The 19,238-nt window shown below is 41.7% G+C and overlaps 1 protein-coding gene across 1 annotated transcript; it reads right to left on the bottom strand.

Moving 5' to 3' along the window:
• Window positions 1-2,291: 2,291 nt before the first annotated feature.
• On the bottom strand, window positions 2,292-18,697 carry LOC133399056 (CKLF-like MARVEL transmembrane domain-containing protein 3). The gene is made up of 5 exons (XM_061670150.1): window positions 18,315-18,697; window positions 8,911-9,066; window positions 6,052-6,147; window positions 5,803-5,920; window positions 2,292-3,631 (listed from the first exon to the last, which is right to left on the bottom strand). Exons 1-5 carry the CDS (start codon window positions 18,429-18,431, stop codon window positions 3,603-3,605), a joined length of 516 nt encoding a protein of 171 aa, XP_061526134.1. The 5' UTR covers window positions 18,432-18,697; the 3' UTR covers window positions 2,292-3,602.
• Between the last annotated feature and the right edge of the window lie 541 nt (window positions 18,698-19,238).

The following is a 19,238-nucleotide window of genomic DNA, read 5'->3' as shown; positions in this document are numbered from 1 at the left end:
GTGGAGTTTGCATGTTCTCCCCGTGCCTGTGTGGGTTAATTCACTTAATACCGACGTACAGACAAGAACTTAAATGCGCGCAGCCTACAGTGAAAACAGTGAAAAAGTGGACCAATGAAGCCAAGATGGAACTTCAAAGCTGTTTAGACTGCACAGACTGGAGTGTCTTTGAAAACTCAGCTGGCAGCCTGGGTGAATATACGGACACTGTCACATCCTACATCAGTTTCTGTGAAGATGTGTGTGTACCAACAAAGTCATTTCGCACATACAATAACAACAAGCCGTGGTTCACTGCCAAATTTAAGCAACTTCGCCAGACTAAAGAGGACGCATATCGAAGTGGGGACAGGGCCCCGTATAATCGAGCTAGAAACCAGCTGACTAAAGAAATTAACATTGAAAAGAGGAACTATGCAGCAAAGTTGGAAAAACAGTTTAGCGCAAGCGACTCTAAATCAGTCTGGCATGCATTCCAATCGCTGACTAATTACAAGCGACGATCCCCCCAAGCTGAGAACAATAGCACACTAGCCAACGACTTGAATACCTTCTACTGCAGATTTGAAAAGGACACTTTCACACCCCATATCCACCCGGCCGCACCCCCGACCATAATCACACCTCTGACTTCTGGGTTAACCATCTATGAACAGGATGTGAGACGCATCTTCAAACAACAAAAGATTAACAAAGCGGCAGGCCCGGACCATGTGTCCCCATCCTGCCTCAAAGTTTGCGCGGACCAGCTCGCTCCAGTCTTCACTCAGATCTTCAATAGATCTCTGGAACTGTGCGAAGTTCCAACCTGTTTCAAACGCTCCAGCATCATTCCAGTCCCCAAGAAACCTGCAATCTCTGGTCTGAATGACTACAGGCCTGTCGCTTTGACATCTGTGGTCATGAAGTCCTTTGAACGTCTCGTGCTGGACCACCTCAAGAGTGTCGCAGGTCCCCTGCTGGACCCCCTGCAGTTTGCCTACCTGCAGTCTGCGGATGATGCAGTCAACATGGGACTGCACTTCATCCTAGAACACCTCGACAGTGCAGGGACCTACGCGAGGATCCTGTTCGTGGACTTCTGCTCAGCGTTCAACACCATCATCCCTGAACTCCTTTTCATCCAAGCTTCTCCAGCTCAGCGTCTACACAGCGGTCATCGAATCAGTCCTGTGTTCTTCCATCACAGTCTGGTTTGGTGCTGCTACAAAAAAGGACAAACTCCGACTGCAACGGACAATCAAAACTGCTGAAAGGATTGTCGGTACCCTCCTAGCCACCATTGAGGACTTGCACGCTGCCAGAACTAAGACAAAGGCGTGCAAAATCCTCTCGGACCGTCTGCACCCCGGTCACCAGCTCTTCCAGCTCCTTCCCTCAGGTAGGCGCTACCGATCAACGCAAACTAGAACTAGTAGACATTCCAACAGCTTCTTCCCTCTTGCGATCAACTTCTTAAACACCTAACCTATAATTCCATTACAACAAGCTGGAAATTTTTTTACTTGAGTTCGTTGTCACATTTCTGTGGGGCCAATTATGTATTACTCGTGCACTCACTGTAGTTGTCTCGCCATCCTGCGCTATTTGCATATACTGGCCACTCATGCCAGAGTAGCATCTGCTCCATTTGCATACTGATTGAGGAGTATCTGTAACATTTGCACAACCGACATTGTCCCAGATGATCGCACTACTCGTCACTTTAAACCGCATACACTCCTTGAAGTCTCAGCGCCCTTTGCACCATGGTCATTGCATCGGACTATTGCAATATTAGTCATTCGAACTGCTCTAAGTGCTAGAGGACTCTGCATCTTTTTGCACAATTGTCAAAAAAAAAAAAATAATGTCCCGGCATTACCACATAACTAGCAACCCTTTACTGCTCAGTGACTGTTTTTCTTTTTTGTCAATGTCTGTCTGTCTTCTGTAAATTGACTGTCTGGTGTCGTACTAGAGCGGCTCCAACTACCGGAGACAAATTCCTTGTGTGTTTTTTGGAGATACTTGGCAAATAAAGATGATTCTGATTCTGACTTTAAATCATATTTCAGCTCCTATGTGCTGCCATGTCAATCTGATCTTAGGTGTGAATGTGAGTGTGAATGGCTGATTGTCTATACTGCATGCACCCGTGACCATAATGGACAAGTGGTATAGAAAATTAATTGATAAAATGTCAATTGTGTTTCTGATGATGCAAGTCTCCTAAAATGCATTAGTGTCACTCGGTATTCGAAAAGTGTAGTGCGCAATTTGCATAATTTGTTTGATGACTGATAAATGATCACAAAGCAACTTTTATTTTAGTTAAAAAAAATAACTGCTGTTTGTCACAGGACATCAAGTGACAAAATACAATAGAAATGGACACACAGGTAGGAATATCTTTGCATTTTTTAACACTGAAGCCACAGTATCAAATCATGGAAAAGATTTCCAATTGATAGTACACTGCAGTGGAAATGTATTGGCTGCAAGTACAAGCTTTAAATAATACTTACTTCCTATAATTTTGTAATTCATAGTCTACAAATGAATTCCGCTTGACCAAAGGCCACAAGTGCCAATTTCTGTAGAGTTAACACTGTTATTACTGTTGTGGTGCTATGAAACTATTCACTGTGGCTTTTTAGTGCTTCTAATTCCTCAGTAGTGGTAGTATAAGGTACGACACAAAAAGCACAAGTAAATAATTGAAAGATACAGTACAAAAAAAAAAAAAGCAACAGAAGGCACTGGCAGTTCTTCTAAACTAATAAGTGGCTGTACTTTACTGTTATCCAATATGTAAACATGTTGAAAGGATCACATACGGTACAGTAGATTAATTCACATTCACACACACTCAAACATGACATTTCAGAGACATAAACAACATAGCATAACAACCCGAAAAGATGACACCAACAGTATTGATGTCAACAAATCAAAAATACACCCTTGTAAAGTTAAGCATAATTGTATAATGGTTGAAACCAGCCAACCTGCATCACGTCTGTACATAGGGTTATATGGTTGAACTCTAATTTTAAATTTAACTTCTTAATTGATCCAAACTTCTATTTAAATTAATATTTAGAAGAATGTTTTGTTATAAATTCACTTTTATGATTATTATTAAAATAAAGACTTCATTTTCAAAACAATTGAAAGCCATTCTCAGTGTGGATATACAAATTTGGAAAAAAAGTGCAGATTTAAAGATGAATGAAGAGATGAAATTCAATGTATTTTTTTTATCAAATAGAAGAACAACTGGTAACCCTTCAAATGTTCAAAACGTAACTTAGCATTATGCTTCATACTTTACCAAGAGGGTCAGTAAAAGTGTTTTTTTTTCTTACGGAAAAAAAATGACATCTCTGCTCTTTGGTGTGACCGATGAATTCAGACAGGATTATCTACGTACCACGTATTTACAAGTTTGGGTCTCAACTACCCCAAAATATCCCAATTGTTCAAGAAATTTTAGTCACTTCCTTGACGCACAGTATGAATGTAGCCTTGTAAGGTGTCATGCAGCAGCTGAGGCCTTGTCTCCTGCTGGTGTAGATTATTAGAAATGTTGTAATTGGTAACTGCAGGAGAGAACGATCTCAGTCCGAGTCAGAGTCTGAAAATTCATCTGGAAGAGAAAAATACCTTCATCAGGATGATTGGCACATCCCCATGTGGGCTTGTTTAGCAGTTTATAAATAAGAAAAAGTAATTCAACAATGTTACAAGTGCAAGGCTTGTTGTATTTAGTAGTTGGTTTGTTCTTTCAAAATTAAAATTAATGCACTGTAAGCACAGGTTCCTTTTGATTTTCTTATTGATTGATTTCCTTTCTTGCATATACTGTATGCTCCTCTTCAAAGGTATTTTGCAATTCCATTATTGTAGCTGTTGGCCCAAAAAAAATTTTAGTTCAAAAGATGAACATGAGACAAGCGATCATAATTTCAGCTACAATTTTCTGGTATTATCATCTGCATCTGCTACACAACTGGAAAGATAGCACCTTTTCTTCGAACCTACTTATTGTTCATACAAGCAAAAGTATTAGAACATGTGACTGGCAGGTGTGTTTTGATGCCCCTTTTACAATCAACTTTCAAACTATAAATATGCACAGTTTCAGATTTAGAGTTTGCCTGTGAAGAATGCATTTAGAGGTGTAATCAAAATGAAAATCATAGAGCTCTCTATTGGTGAGAAACCAGCAATTGTGAAGCTGAGAGAAGATGGAAAATCTATCTGAGAATAGCATTTGGAATCTCTTAAAGAAGAAATAAACTACTGGTGTGCTTGACTTTCAACAGGTAGACCAAGGAATCAACATCTGTTGTGGAGAGAAATATTTCAGAACTATAAAGAAATTCCCTAAAAAAGACTTTCTGTGGCAACAACCTCCAGAAGGAAGGAGTGAAGGTCATGAACATGAACAAGGGTACAGCTGATCCACTAAAATATGCAAAGCACTCACTCATTTGCAAGAAGAAAAAGAAGGCCAGGCTGGGATTTGCTGAAAAGGACAGAGATGAGACTAAAAAAATCTGGGGAGAAAGTTTTATGGACTGTCAAAGTGGCTTCAAGAACCCAAGGATCTGCTCAAGATCCCAAACATGCAAGTTCAACTGTGAAACTCAGCTAACTGAACTCAGATGTCCACAGACATTTTGTCTGCCAATTTAAAGATAGAGTACATGCACGCAAACTGAATACAGGATGCATGACCCATACACACTTCCAAAACAACAAAGGAATGTGTCTGGGGTAACAAGCCTAAATGCCCCTGCAGCAGTGCTTAAAAAAATATATAAAACAAATGATAGCTACACGGCAGCCGACTGGTTACCGCATCTGCCTCACAGTTCTAAGGACTGGGGTTAAAATCCTGGCCTCGCCTGTGTGGAGTTTGCATATTCTCCCCTGTGCCTGCGTGGCTTTTCACTCCGATTTCCTCCCACATCCCAAAAACATGCATGGTAGGTTAATTGAAGACTGTAAATTGCCTGTAGGTGTGAATGTGAGTGCGAATGGTTGTTTGTTTGTATGTGCCCTGCGATTGCCTGGCAACCAGTTAAGGGTGTACCCCGCCTCTCGCCCGAAGATAGCTGGGATAGGCTCCAGCATGCCCGTGACCCTAGTGAGGAGAAGCGGTACAGAAAATGGATGGTTGATAGATACACTTGTGCACTTTAAATGCATATGAATTTGGTGTATGTGAACATGCTATTTACATTTTTAGTATTTACAGTATTTACATTCATATTAATTTAACTGTTAATAGTAGATAAGTAATAGGTTAATAGTTAATTCATTGCACTTAAAATGTGTGTGGATAATTTAAAAGGTTTGAAATTACATATCTTTCATCATATTTGAAACTATGTTTTGGCCTTCTTATATATGTATTTGATTGCCTTTATGGCACAAGGATCTGTGTGGGTGTGTTAGGTAACCCGGGGAGCCATTTGGTCTGGCAAGCATGGAGTGAAGCCACAGGTTTTGTTTTGGTTTTTTTAAACCTCTCTTTTACGTTCTCTTTATTCACCTCATTATTTATTTTTCTTATCCTGGAATAATGTTTGTCACATTGTTTCAATTTTGAGGTAAACTATGGGCCTGTACAAAGATGTATATAATTTGTTTTTCTCTGAGAAAGTTGTGGATGATTAGGGCATCAAGCTAGGGCCTCATTCAACAGGAACCTACAATTTCTATAAGTGCTCTACAAAAAATATGTATTCCTATGTGCCGGTATTATTTTAGATGTACAAATATTGGATGCTGGTAGTTGTGGACCACTACCTTGCTGTCTGGAAGGCTCCTCAGTGGTCTCTCCGCCTTGCTTCAGGAAATTGGCGAGCTCATTAAAAATGAGATAAAAATCTAAAGCAAATGCAATAGTAGCAATGAAGCCAAAAACCTGTGAGGAGGATTTCAGAAGAAATTGAAATAAGGACATCTGTATTTCAATAGAACAAATACATGTGGGATTAATAAGAGGTAAATAATGGTCATGCTAAATGATTGAAGTGGTCAAGCTCTCAACTTTACCCCGGCAGCTTTGGAGGAACCATCCACATATTTGGATACTGCAATTATGGAAATGATGAAGAAAATGATGGCAGCAGTCACACATCTCATGAAATCCTTGAAAGAGGAAAAGAGAAACACACTTATTATCAGGAAAAACATACACCACACTAGGGTTGGGCATCAAAAATCGAGAACCGACTGGAACCGGGAATAATGTTCCGGCTCTCGCGGAATTGTTCAAATTTCAAAATTTCGGTTCCCAGTTTCGATGCGTAGTTCGCCAACCCCGAAGAAAAGAGTGGCGAAAACCAACGAAGAATGCGCACGAAGACGTGCTTGTGCCCAACGGTGGCGGCGAACAAAATTGTGTCTTAACTTTGTTAAAATGAATGACCAGTGGCCTCAGTGCAACACTTGGAATAAGATTATATTGTGCAAAGGAGGCTTTCACAATGTGTAGCGTCTGACGTGCTCCCTCCCGCTCTGAGCCTCAGCATACACCGCGCGAAGCCTCAGTGAAGTCAACTGGGTGAGTGAAACAATAAAATACGTCAATGCCAACATTGAGACAGCTAACAAGGTAAATGGTTGGTTGCACTTTTGCACTTATGGCCGTTCGCATTTATTTTAGTCTTCAAACCAACGTAAGAACCGATGACTTAACATTGAGCTGAAACATCACTGTAGCAACTTTACATCACAATGATTTGGGGGAAAATTCACATAAAAGTCTCGCAGTATCACAAACACGAACCTTGTGCCTCATTGGTGGGTAGAGAAAGGAATCAACGTTTTATAGCTCACCGGTATCGTGTGAAGTTACTTTTCATGCCAAAATGCTGAGCTCCGGGTGCGTACCTTTCAAAATAAAAGGCTGCAAGCTTAAAACAGGAAGTCAAGTTAAAACCTGCACATATAAACCATTTGACTGTGATAAAACAGTTCCAAATAACTATTTTATCCATCCATTTTCTGTACCGCTTTATCCTCATTTTAACAATGTTATATTTAACTTTTAGCTGAAGCAAGATGATCGTGGACTTCAGGAGGCATCCTTCGCCACAGCTGCCCCTCACGTTGTCCAGCTGCCTTGTGTCAACCGTCGAGACCTTCAAGTTCCTGGGAATTACAGTCTCTCAGGACCTGAAGTGGGCGACCAACATCAACTCCGTCCTCAAAAAGGCCCAGCAGAGGATGTACTTCCTGCGGCTTCTGAGAAAGCACGGCCTGCCACCGGAGCTGCTGAGGCAGTTCTACACAGCGGTCATCGAATCAATCCTGTGTTCTTCCATCACAGTCTGGTTTGGTGCTGCTACAAAAAAGGACAAACTCCGACTGCAACGGACAATCAAAACTGCTGAAAGGATTGTCGGTACCCTCCTACCCACCATTGAGGACTTGCACGCTGCCAGAACTAAGACAAGGGCGTGCAAAATCCTCTCTGACCTTCCGCACCCCGGTCACCAGCTCTTCCAGCTCTTTCCCTCAGGTAGGCGCTACCGATCAATGCAAACTAGAACTAGTAGACATTCCAACAGCTTCTTCCCTCTTGCGATCAACTTCTTAAACACATCCATCCATCCATCCATTTTCTGAGCCGCTTCTCCTTATCTGAGCCGCTTCTCCTCCTCGGGCATGCTGGAGCCTATCCCAGCTGTCATCGGGCAGGAGGCGGGGTACACCCTGAACTGGTTGCCAGCCAATCGCAGGGCACATACAAACAAAAACCCATTCGCACCTACGGGCAATTTAGAGTCTCCAATTAATGCATGTTTTTGGGAGGAAACCGGAGTGCCCGGAGAAAACCCACACAGGCACGGGGAGAACATGCAAACTCCACACAGGCGTGACCGGGGATTGAACCCGGGTCCTCAGAACTGTGAGGCTGACGCGCTAACCAGTCGGCCACCAGTGCCGCCTTCTTAAACACCTAACCTACAATTTCATTACAACATGCTGGCAATTTTTTTACTTGAGTTTGTTGTCACATTTCTGTGGGGCCAATTATGTATTACTCGTGCACTCACCGTAGTTGTGTCGCCATGCTGCACTCTTTGCATATACTGGCCACTCATGCCAGAGTAGCATATGCTCCATTTGCACACTGACTGAGGAGTATCTGCAACATTTGCACAACCAACTTTGTCCCAGACTATCGCACTACTCGTCACTTTAAACCGCATACACTCCTTGAAGTCTCAGCGCCCTTTGCACAATGGTCATTGCACCGGACTATTGCAATATTAGTCATTCGAACTGCTCTAAGTGCTAGAGGACTCTGCATCTTTTTGCACAATTGTCAAAAAAATAAAAATAATAATAATGTACCGGCATTACAAGATAACTAGCAACCCTTTACTGCTCAGTGACTGTTTTTTTTTGTCAATGTCTTTCTGTCTCCAAAGTGTTCTGTAAATTGACTGTCTGTTGTCGTACAAGAGCGGCTCCAACTACCGGAGACAAATTCCTTGTGTGTTTTTTGGACATACTTGGCAAATAAAGATGATTCTGATTCTGATTAATTAATAAATATTAAGTCAATGGGGTTAGTTGCCTTTTAGTTCATGGGTTTGATATTAATACTGGTTATAAAGAACCCCGAGTCAAATGCTCATTTTAGTCTATGATGCGGACTGCTAAGAAAATGGATGTTCATAATTTGGACACCCTTTATTTAAACCATGCAAACTTTTTTGACCCAGCCCCGAAAAAGAATCGGAATCGAGAATCGTTTGGAATCGGAATTGAAACGAGGAACCGGAATCGGGACCGGAATCGCTCAAATTCAAACGATGCCCAACCCTACACCACGCTGCCACTTTCTTGTTTCAGAACAGTCCAAAAGTATGTAAATGTGATCTGGGACGATCCTCTTACCATGAGAGGCCATATGAAACCTTTAAACCTCTCGTTGAATTTAGTAGAGTAGGCAAAGAGCAGGAAGAGAGCAGCCAGGAACTCCAGCAGTGGGACTGTCACAAAGGCAGCTGCCATGGATGCAGCGAAGCACACAAAGTCTACGAAGGACAGCGCCTACAGACACATGGAGATGTTCATGAGAAATGGAAGACAAAAGCAACACACACAGGATACGCTTTCATAAAGAAGAACAAAGAATCAAATCCCTCTTTGCCTGAATAAATCTCATCTGTTGCATTTTTTTCAAAACTTCTCCTTTTCTGAGGTTTGTTTTTTTATAAAGTGTCACTTTCCACATGCAGTCTGTTTATTTCCTGACATGGATCGCTATCTTTTAGCCTCCCACCACCTTTTTTTGTCTCTTTTTCTTTCTTGACTACTCCGCCAACCAGCCATCTGAACTCCAATGTCCATATGTACAGCACATACAGGGAGACATCTGGCAACCAGATCTGGCTTGTGGCCAGTAGTAATTCACAGCACTATTTAGTCAAGTACTATTTAGCACAAGTAGGTTGATTCCACTTTTGATTGTCTCTAAGCATCCCCTTTCGAAGCAAAGTGCCTTCCCCAAGAGTGAGACCTTATCATCCCACGGCTCCAGGCCTATTTCCTGTAAGGAGATACAGCTGTGGACAGACAATGTTTATTGACTGTTACACTAAATCCCTCTTTCTTTCACTTCCAGGCGCAAATACTCAAACAAAACACAAAGCGGTAACAGTTGCTAAAAATGTCATATATAAGTAATGAGTATCCAATCCCCTCTGCCAAACAGAAATATGTACAGTATATGTACTGCAGATCACTCAAGACAAAGTGAAAAAATTGAGTCAAATGTACCAACACATAGGCACTGTAATTTACTTGAATTACTTGTATTCATGAATTTATTGAAAATAACTCTTGTTGAGGCAGCATAGTGGTTAGTATGTCATCTGCCTCACAGTTCTGAGGTTTGGGGTTTGAATATTGGCTCAGGCCTTCCTGTGTGGATTTTGCGTGTCCTCCCCATGCTTGCCACATTCCAAAACATGCAGTTAGGTTAAGTGAAAACTTAAATTGCCCATTATAGTAAAAGTGAGTGTATATGGTTGTTTTTCTGTGTGCCCTGAAATAAGTTGGTGACCAGTAAAAAATAAAATAAAGAGATGGATAACTTGTGTTAACTGTCAGCGGTGTTGAACTCATTTTGGTCAAGGGTCAGATAGTAGTAATGGTTTCACACAGTTTTCCATGCAGAAGAGTTTGTGATAAATGCTTGTATCTACGAACATGAGCAATAAATACAGACTGATTTCCCTTGACTTTTTTGTCCCAGTGCACTTTTCCTTGTCTGAAATCAGAAATGACCAACTTGCTAGTTTTCTGGAATGCAGCATAAATGTGGGAGCGTGTTGTGCAGTGCAGTACAGAGATCAGTGCAAAATGTGCACTGATGATAACTCTCCCTGGTGGGAGACCAGATTTCCAGGTAAATCATGCATCCATCCATTTTCTATACTGCTTGTTCTTATTAGGATCACGGATGAACCGGAGCCTATCCCATCTAAGTTGAGGCGAAAGTACACCTGGAACTGGTCCTCATCCAATTGCAGGCAACGTATATACACACAAACGTTCACAGTCATGCCACTGAACTATTTAGACTTTTCACTTAACCTAACATGCATGTTTCTGAAATGCAGGAGGAAGACCACACCAGCACAAGGAGAGCATGCGAACTCCACACTGGAAGGTCGTAGCGAGAGGTGGGTAGTATTGCGCGACATTTACTCCGTTACATTTACTCAAGTAGCATTCTGGATAAATTGATTGAAGACTCTAGATTGCCCGTAGGTGTGAATATGAGTGCGAATCGTTGTTTGTTTAAATGTGCCCTGCAATTGGCTGGCGACCAATTCAGGGTGTACCCTCTCGCCCGAAGGTAGCTGGGATAGGCTCCAGCACGCGCGCGACCCTAATTAGGATAAGCGGTTCAGAAAATGGATGGATGGATGTACTTTTTAAAGTAGTTTTATACTGCATACATTTGAGTTTTCAGGCACGGGGAGAACATGCAAACTCCACACAGTCGGGGCCGGGGATTGAACCCGGCGTCCTCAGAACTGTGAGGCTGACGCTCTAACCAGTCAGCCACCGTGCCGCTGGATTTGCACATTCACATTTTATTTTGTTATTTTTATTTTATTGATGTTCATGCTCGGCGGCCGTGCCTGCGTGGGTTTTCTCCGGGCACTCCGGTTTCCTCCCACATCCCAAAAACATGCATGAATTGGAGACTCTAAATTGCCTGTAGGTGTGAATGTGAGTGGGAATGGTTGTTTGTTTGTATGTGCCCTGCGATTGGCTGGCAACCAGTTCAGGGTGTACCCTGCCTCCTGCCCGATGACAGCTGGGATAGGCTCCAGCACGCCCGTGACCCTAGTGAGGAGAAGCGGCTCAGAAAATGGATGGATGGATGATGTTCATGCTCATAAAAAAATGCTACTCACCATTTATTCAGTACTTCAGTAGTTTTTTCACTGTGTACTTTTTACTCCTAAGTAATTTTTTGGAGGACTACTTTTTACTTTTACTGGAGTCAAATTATTGTCAAGTAACAGTACTCTTACTTGAGTACAATATTTGTCTACTCTATCCACCTCTTGTCATAGCCGAGAGTTGAACTCTGAACCACAGAGTTGTAAGGCAGGCATCCTAAACATGAAATCACCATGCTGCCTTCCAGGGAACCCATTCATCCATCCAATAATTTTCTATAGTACTTATCCTCATTAGGGTCACGGGTGAGCTGCAACCTTTCCCATCTGACTTTGGGTGAGAGGTGGGGTTCACCCTGGCCTGGTCATAATATTAATTTACACCTACTGTATAAACAATTTACAGTTTTCAGTGAATGTAACATGCATATTATTGGATTGTCAGAGTACCTGTAGAACCATAAACTGAACTCAATAATTATGAGTGAATGTTTGTTCGGGCAGAATAAAGTATGGGCGTTCTTAAGAGTACTGAGGATAAAACACTTGACTTGTCACATCAGTACAAGTTGATGTTCTTGTTGTATAAATTACAAACACTTCTCTGAGCCTCCAGGCAAAATGCACTCTTAGATCATAATAATGGACAAGCAGATTGTACTTAAAAGGTATGGAATAAGTGAGCAGGTACTAAAAGGTCGTAAAACTAGCTCTGAGGGTAACTATGAGTCACAAACCTAATGGGTGAAACAGAATTCTCCTATTCTATGTTCACACCAAAAAAGGACTCATTCCAAACTAAATTGATGTGCACTGCAGTAAAACAGTAGTTGTTTGACACAGACAGAAAAATAATACTAACTGACTCATATGTACTATAAGATGTGTTTCTCTCATTACGGTGCACATTTTTCAGATATATACTCAGCATGCAATACAGTTGGAAGCCATTCAAATAAAGATGCAGCAAGGAGTCAAGGACACACACAGTGGACAGACTGCAAGTTGATAACAATCTCTAATAAGTCATCAAAACATTCCCAGTCTGTCAGTGTGCACTTTTTGATTCATTTTGGCAACGTATTAAATAATGACTTCCATTTAGGTAGCAGCCAATTGCTGCTACCTCAGTGAGCACACCGCTGCAGCCCACACATTGTGGAATGGAAGAGTGTAACTGTGAGGAAGAGAATGACTACTCTGTGACCATGACCCAACATGAGACTGAAAGTCACATGACACCAGTGTGATTAGAAAATAACCTTCCTTCCCACAAGGAAGTTGTTGTATGTGGGCCTTGGGTATAAGTACAGAAAACTACATGAACTTGGTATTGCACAATGCTGAAAGACAAGCAAACGTGGATTTGACTTATTCTTGCATCCATCCATTTTCTATCACGCTTTTCCTTATTAGGGTCGCTGGTCACCCTCACATTCACAAATATAGACAATTTAGAGTCCACAATGAATTTGAGGCAGACAGGGATGTAACAAAGTACTTGTACACACTCATTGTGGAAGTACTTGTACTTCGTTACTGTTTACTTAAGTAGATTTTTCAGGTATCTGTACTTTACTGGAGTATTTATTTTTCTGGATACTTTTTACTTTTACTCCTTACTTTTGTAACACATATCTGTACTTTCCAATCCTTACATTGAAAAAAAAATGAGCTCGTTGCCTTAACTCTTAAACCTTCTCAAGTTAACAACAGCTCGTAAAAAGGATAACGCCGAAAAAGCGGAAACTGGAAGTAAACGAGTTGAGCGCATTGATCGTAGACATCATAGCAAATTTGAGCCGCGTGCCTACGGTGATGCTAAGCTAGTGGGGGCAAAGTGTTGGCACATTCCATGTTTGTGGACGGCTGTTTGTGGACGGCAAACCAAAATTACAAGGATGCCTGCACATTGTGCTGCGTACGGTTGCACACACGTTGTACTACCACAACAAGGGAACTCTGAACTGTTAATAACCTTTCCCGCCCCTCGATTGATTGGGTGGGGTCCCCAGCCGCCGCGGTGCGGCCACAGCAATTACATGACACTTCTGTCAGTCTTTGTGCATGTAAAGCGGTATCAATTCACTTGCATGTATCCGCATACACAGACCCCTAGGACTCTTTCACTGGGTATGGGGTCACGCACTTACTGTGACAAATAACTCATGAAAATGCAAATCGCTTGTGTATCCCCTCACTTATACTCTCGCCCTGTAAACTTTTATAATTCACATAATGCCACCACACTTCAGTTGTACCGCCGGGTTCACGACCCTTGTCCTGCATGCTTCCTCTCCTGTCCTTGTCCTGTTCTATCTTGTCCAGTCCTTCCCTCACAGGGTGTAGCACTACAGCCCCATGTAACACTCATATTTAATGTTTCATTGTTCTACATAATGTAATGGTTTACTTCTCCCATCCTGTCTACAATTAGTGCTTTGTATTTTGTCTTTGTTTCTCTCTCCCTTTTATAAACTTTGTTCTGTTCGACTGATCAAGTCTGATTCTCAATAAACCTCAATTATAATACCACAGCGGAAGCTTAAGAACTCCACTGTGACACAGTAAAACTGTTCCGGCATGAAAGGTATACAGATTTTCCATTCTGCTTGACCTAACAGCTGAACAGGACAACAAATAAATAAAATAAAATAACCATTCATAGGTAGGTATATTTTTGGCTATTTTTTTTTCAAAAGTGCTGCAATGCTTTTGTGAACCACGCTAGTTTTTGTTTGTTAGAAAGCTAGCTTGTTGAAGTCTAGTTTGCTGGCAGTAAATTATGTCACGTTTGAGCCTTAACATATAATATTTCCAACACATTTATTTGCCCACTGCCAAAACAAAACTGTAAAAATCCCAAACTGAAAATAGCCATAATTTGCTCATTTGATTAGTTTCAGTAAATAAATAAATAAATAAATAGTTCTCTGATGTGTACACCGTCTTAAATTGATCTCTTATCGGCCATCTGATTTTTTTGAAAAAAGTCTGATGCTGTTATCCGTCACAATGCCAAACATCGGCGCCGATAATCAGTCTATTCCTATTTGAGATCTGATCAAATGCCCCCCAAAATGGCTCTGTTGACGATTTTCTTAAAGCTTCGGTATAATATTGAGGAGTCACATCAATGGAGGAGTAAAAAAAAGAACAATTTGTCACACACTACAGTATATGCAATAAGGTGGCATGGTGGACGACTGGTTAGCACATCCACCTCATTGTTCTGAGGTACAGGGTTCAAATCCGGCCTTCCTGTGTGGAGTTTGCATGTCTGCAGGTGCCTGTGTGAGTGTTCTTCAGGTACTCTGGTTTTCTCCTGCATTCCAAAAATATGCATTTTATGTTCATTGAAGACTCTTAAGCCGCACAGTGGCCGACTGGTTAGAATATCTACCTCACAGTTCTGAGGACCGGGGTTCAAATCCCGGCCCCACCTGTGTGGAGTTTGCATGTTCTTCTCGTGCCCGTGTGCGTTTTCGCTGGGTACTCCAGTTTCCTCCCACATCCCCAAAACATGCGTGGTAGGTTAACTGAAGACTCTAAATTGCCTGTAGGTGTGAATGTGAGTGCGGAAGGTTTGTTTCTATGTGCCCTGCGATTGGCTGACGACCGGTTCAGGGTGTACCCTGCCTTTCGCCCGAAAATAGCTGGTATAGGCTCCAGCACGCCCGCGACCCTAGTGAGGATAAGCGGTACAGAAAATGGATGGATGGATGGATGAAGACTAAATTGACCGTAGGTGTTAATGTGAGTGTGAATGGTTGTTTGTTTATATGTTCCCTGCAACTGGCTGGCGACCAGTTCAGGCTGTACCCTCCCTCTCGCCCAAAATCAGCTGGGATAGATGCCAGCACACCCGTGACCTTAGTGAGGATAAGTGATACAGAAAATGGATGGATGGACACAAAACACACAAATGTCATGCATAACCATGTATGTAAGTCAAAATGTATTTTAGTCCATCAATAACCAATGCTAATGCAGTAGTAAAGTCAGAACTATAGTAAATACATGCATGAAAAACACTTTTAAACCATAACTACATCTCGCACTCTTCGTAATTTCAAAACCATGTTAGTCATATCCGAGGACACCCCATGTGTACTATTCACAACCACTAGAGGTATATGGGGTTTGCTTTGATTTTATGAATTTAATAATCCGCAATATACTCCACATTGTATTTGTTTTTTAGTATCTACAATGGCATTTCTCACCATGTATCTGTAATTCTCCCTAAATGTAAATAATTATGCTATATAGGCATGATGTGCCAGGCCCCCCTCGTCCATTATCATTTACTTCCGACCTCACAAACGCCATAACCTTGGAGAATGTAACCACTGGCGGTTTCTGAATATTTTTGTTCTTACAGTGTTTAATGTTTTCTACCGCTGGAGTGCAAACAACCAATTTCTTGAAAGTTTGAACACACTTTGCCAATAAAGATGGTTCTCATTCAGCTCGTGGATTGTGCCTATAAAAAAATTTTACTTAGGTGCTAACTGTTTGCTTTTCAAAAATAATCAGGAAAGGGTGACAATATAATGAAAGCATCCTTCAGTCTGATGAAATCCAGCAGGGAGCACAATAGTGAGTTGGAGCCACTTTTAACACTGTTGTTGTATTGTGGGTCAAATTGACATGTTGCAAAGTTTAGAAACAAAACATTCCAAATTATATATAATAATATAAAAATGGAAAACAAATGACTGTTTTTGCTTTAGTACTCCTTTTGATGATCCATTTATCTATTTTCTATACTGCTTGTCCTCATTTGGGCCCTGTGTGAGCTGTAGCCTATCTCAATTGACTAAGGGTGAGAGGTGGGACCGTGGGGTACACCCTGGACTGGTCGCCTGTCACTTAAAGGGCATATAGACATTGATAATCATTCACACTCACATTCACATAATTTAGAGTACCCAGTAACATGCATTTGAAGGTTAAAATCCGGGCTCCCTGTGTGGAGTTTCTCCCCGTGTCTGTGTGGCTTTTCTCTGGGTACTCTGCTTTTCTCCTGATTTCCAAAAACATGCTTTGTAGTTTCATTGAAGACTTTAAATTGTTTGTAGGAGAATGGCTGTTTGTTTATATGTGCCCTGTTGCTGGTGACCAGTTCAGGGTGCACCATGCCTCTTGTCCAAAAGTCTGCTGGGATAGGCTCCATCACACCCGCAATCTTTTTGAGGATAGACAGAGAATGGATGGAATAACATGCATATTTTTAGAATGTGTATGGAAGCTGGAGTACCAGGAGAAAACCCACACAAGCCCGGGACGAACATGCAAATTCCACATAGGAAGAATGGAACTAAAGTTCAAACCTTGAAGCTTATAACTGTGAGGCAGACGTGCGGGACACCCCCGTACTGAAAGTTAAAAATGTATAACAAAACAAAAAAAATTAAAAAAATAGAAATAAATCAGCCGTGCTTTTGTACTGTACTTTTAATTACTGTGTGTGTGTGTTTGTGTATTCTTGATTTAAAATAAATTTTTAATGGTAACGATGAATGAGGTCATATTGCCATGAAAATTCTTGGCGCTTCAAAGAAACAAATACAGGAGGAGACCAGGGTTAAGAGAGCTGTGATGATTAAAAAAAGAAAAAGGTTTATTTCAAACCTTGGGAATGTAGCCCCTAATTTGTTTTTAACCTTTGCCACTCCTCCCGTCATTAAAAGGGCTTGAAGCAGATAACCGTGTTTTCTTTCTAAATACATTAAATATGTTTGAAGATAAATGTTGAAAACATATGCAAAGACGTACAAACAATATAGTGCTAAATTACTGTAGCTTAAGCATCTTTTTCACCATTTGAAGTTTCCTGATTTTGTGGGCTGGGCTAAAACACAGCCCCGTGACATCACAGGGCTGGGGCGTATACTTTCTAGCGCAAGTTCCCTTGCCCACTATAGAAGGACAAAGTGATGTCATTTCGTTTGGCTGCTCATTTGAGTTAGCTGTGCTTAGCTCCCATAACAAGCCCCATTTACCACTCCAGGGTGCAGTTAGCAAGTTAACAATGGCTACACCCTGAAAGTGCGTCATCGCTGGATGCCTCTATTTACAGAATAGCTCGGTGTCGTTTTTTTAAGCTTCTAAAAAAATGAGGGAATAAAAATGTGAGGGATTGACTTTAACATTCACTGCCAGGCCTCCGTGTTAACATGGATATTTGAATTCAACAGCCGTCAATGGCAGTGAATGAGTTTTTAAAAATACGCGTAGTTGACGAGCTGAACATCAACACCACCAGCCGATTCTACAGTGCGCATTTTACTACGGATAGTTTTGTAAACTTTCACCACAGACAACATGGGTAACTTGATACTAGTGAATGGGGGCAGTGCCGACTGTCTCCCTACTTGGGCTTCCTCCTACCGTCCCGCTGTCGTTAGGTGGCGTGTTCGGCAGTGACATTATGCCACCAAAAACGAGGGTAAGTTGACTTGTGTGCTAATTGTTCTGATTATTTTACATCATATAAGCTATCGCCCCCTCAGTATGTTTGATTCCTTTTGGCGCATCCATTCGACACGCCCACAACGTCTGAGGGCTTTATTATTCAACTTTTGAAACCTGATTTTATATACCTAGCGATTTGTTTTATTGACTGAAATTTGGCAGGCTTGTTCACATGTCTCTTCTCTTTGGTGTGTCGAAATTACGGTCCGTGCCATTTTTTTGGGGCCTGCTTAGTGCCACTTTAATGGAAACCCTGTGAGGACACAGACTGACCGACAATGAAGCAGACACTCGAAGAGTTGAGTTAAAGTTGGGATTGAAGCACGACAGATTTGACGATATTTGTTATACTACTATATTAGACATTGGACGATATCTTGTGAAAGAAACGTTTCCTACCACTTCAGCGATGAGCAGCATTCCTTTCCTGGAGGAGGCGAACTCTCTGCTTGGGAGGACCGACTGCAGCACGCTGCGACTCGGCTGCCTCGCTGCGGGAGCTTCGATGTCTCCCATGGCGGAAACAAAAGAACAGACTTGGGGCGAAAAAGTCAAAGTTGCGACGAAGAGCTTCGGCCGCGCCGAGACTCAAACGGAGAACGAATGGACGAGCCTCTGTGAGCTGGAAGCGGAAACAATGACAGCGCGGAAGCACGACGGCGAGCAAGCAACATCTGTCGGGCCAGATGTGAAGTGAAGCGGGGGGGACAGCCCGCCAACACACACACACACACACACACACACACACTGATAGGGAAGGCTTCTCAAGAATGGCGTCACATAACTTCGAAAGAGGAGCGTGGGTAGGAGTTCTTTGGATATCATTTGGATTCGTATAGTATTGTAATAAAAATAAACATATCTACCTGTCACATTTCTATCAGATAAAAGAAACAATACAAGTAGTATATGGTGCTAAATGTTTCTTTCTTGACATTCTGTTTTGATTCCAAGTTCAGGCTTTCTCTCCAGTTTGGTTTCACTTCTTGGTTTGCTCAATGTGCTCTTCTGGAAAAGTCAGTCACAGTCCATAATGCAGCAGCCCACTCAACTGGAAACCAAATAGCTGCAGATGGAGATTAGTACACTGACAGACATTCCTGTAAATTCTACAGTTATCACATACCATACAGTAAAACACTTTAAAGTGGTTACACAGTAATTAACTACAGTTCCCACTGCATTATGGGATCAACCAAAATCCCATGATGCATTGGAACCTATATTTAATTAAAGTACAATCATTTTACAGTTTTTTGCTGCATGGTATACGGTAAAGTACTAGGTGCTTTTATTGTCAATTCCTCAATATGCGTAACACAT

Source organism: Phycodurus eques, chromosome 2, assembly GCF_024500275.1.
Source record: "Phycodurus eques isolate BA_2022a chromosome 2, UOR_Pequ_1.1, whole genome shotgun sequence".
NCBI classification, from domain to species: domain Eukaryota; kingdom Metazoa; phylum Chordata; class Actinopteri; order Syngnathiformes; family Syngnathidae; genus Phycodurus; species Phycodurus eques.
Note: the sequence above shows the minus strand (reverse complement) of the source record. Positions and strands in the feature narration are given on the sequence as shown.

Bases quoted from the DNA above. Each gene is read 5' to 3' on its own strand.
- LOC133399056 (XM_061670150.1), bottom strand. From the start codon at position 18,431: ATGGGAGACATCGAAGCTCCCGCAGCGAGGCAGCCGAGTCGCAGCGTG. The intron at 9,067-18,314 runs GTAGGAAACGTT...ATGTGTCTGTAG, and splicing joins TGCTGCTCATCGCTGAAGTG to GCGCTGTCCTTCGTAGACTT. The intron at 5,921-6,051 runs GTAAAGTTGAGA...TCCTCCTCACAG, and splicing joins GTTCCTCCAAAGCTGCCGGG to GTTTTTGGCTTCATTGCTAC.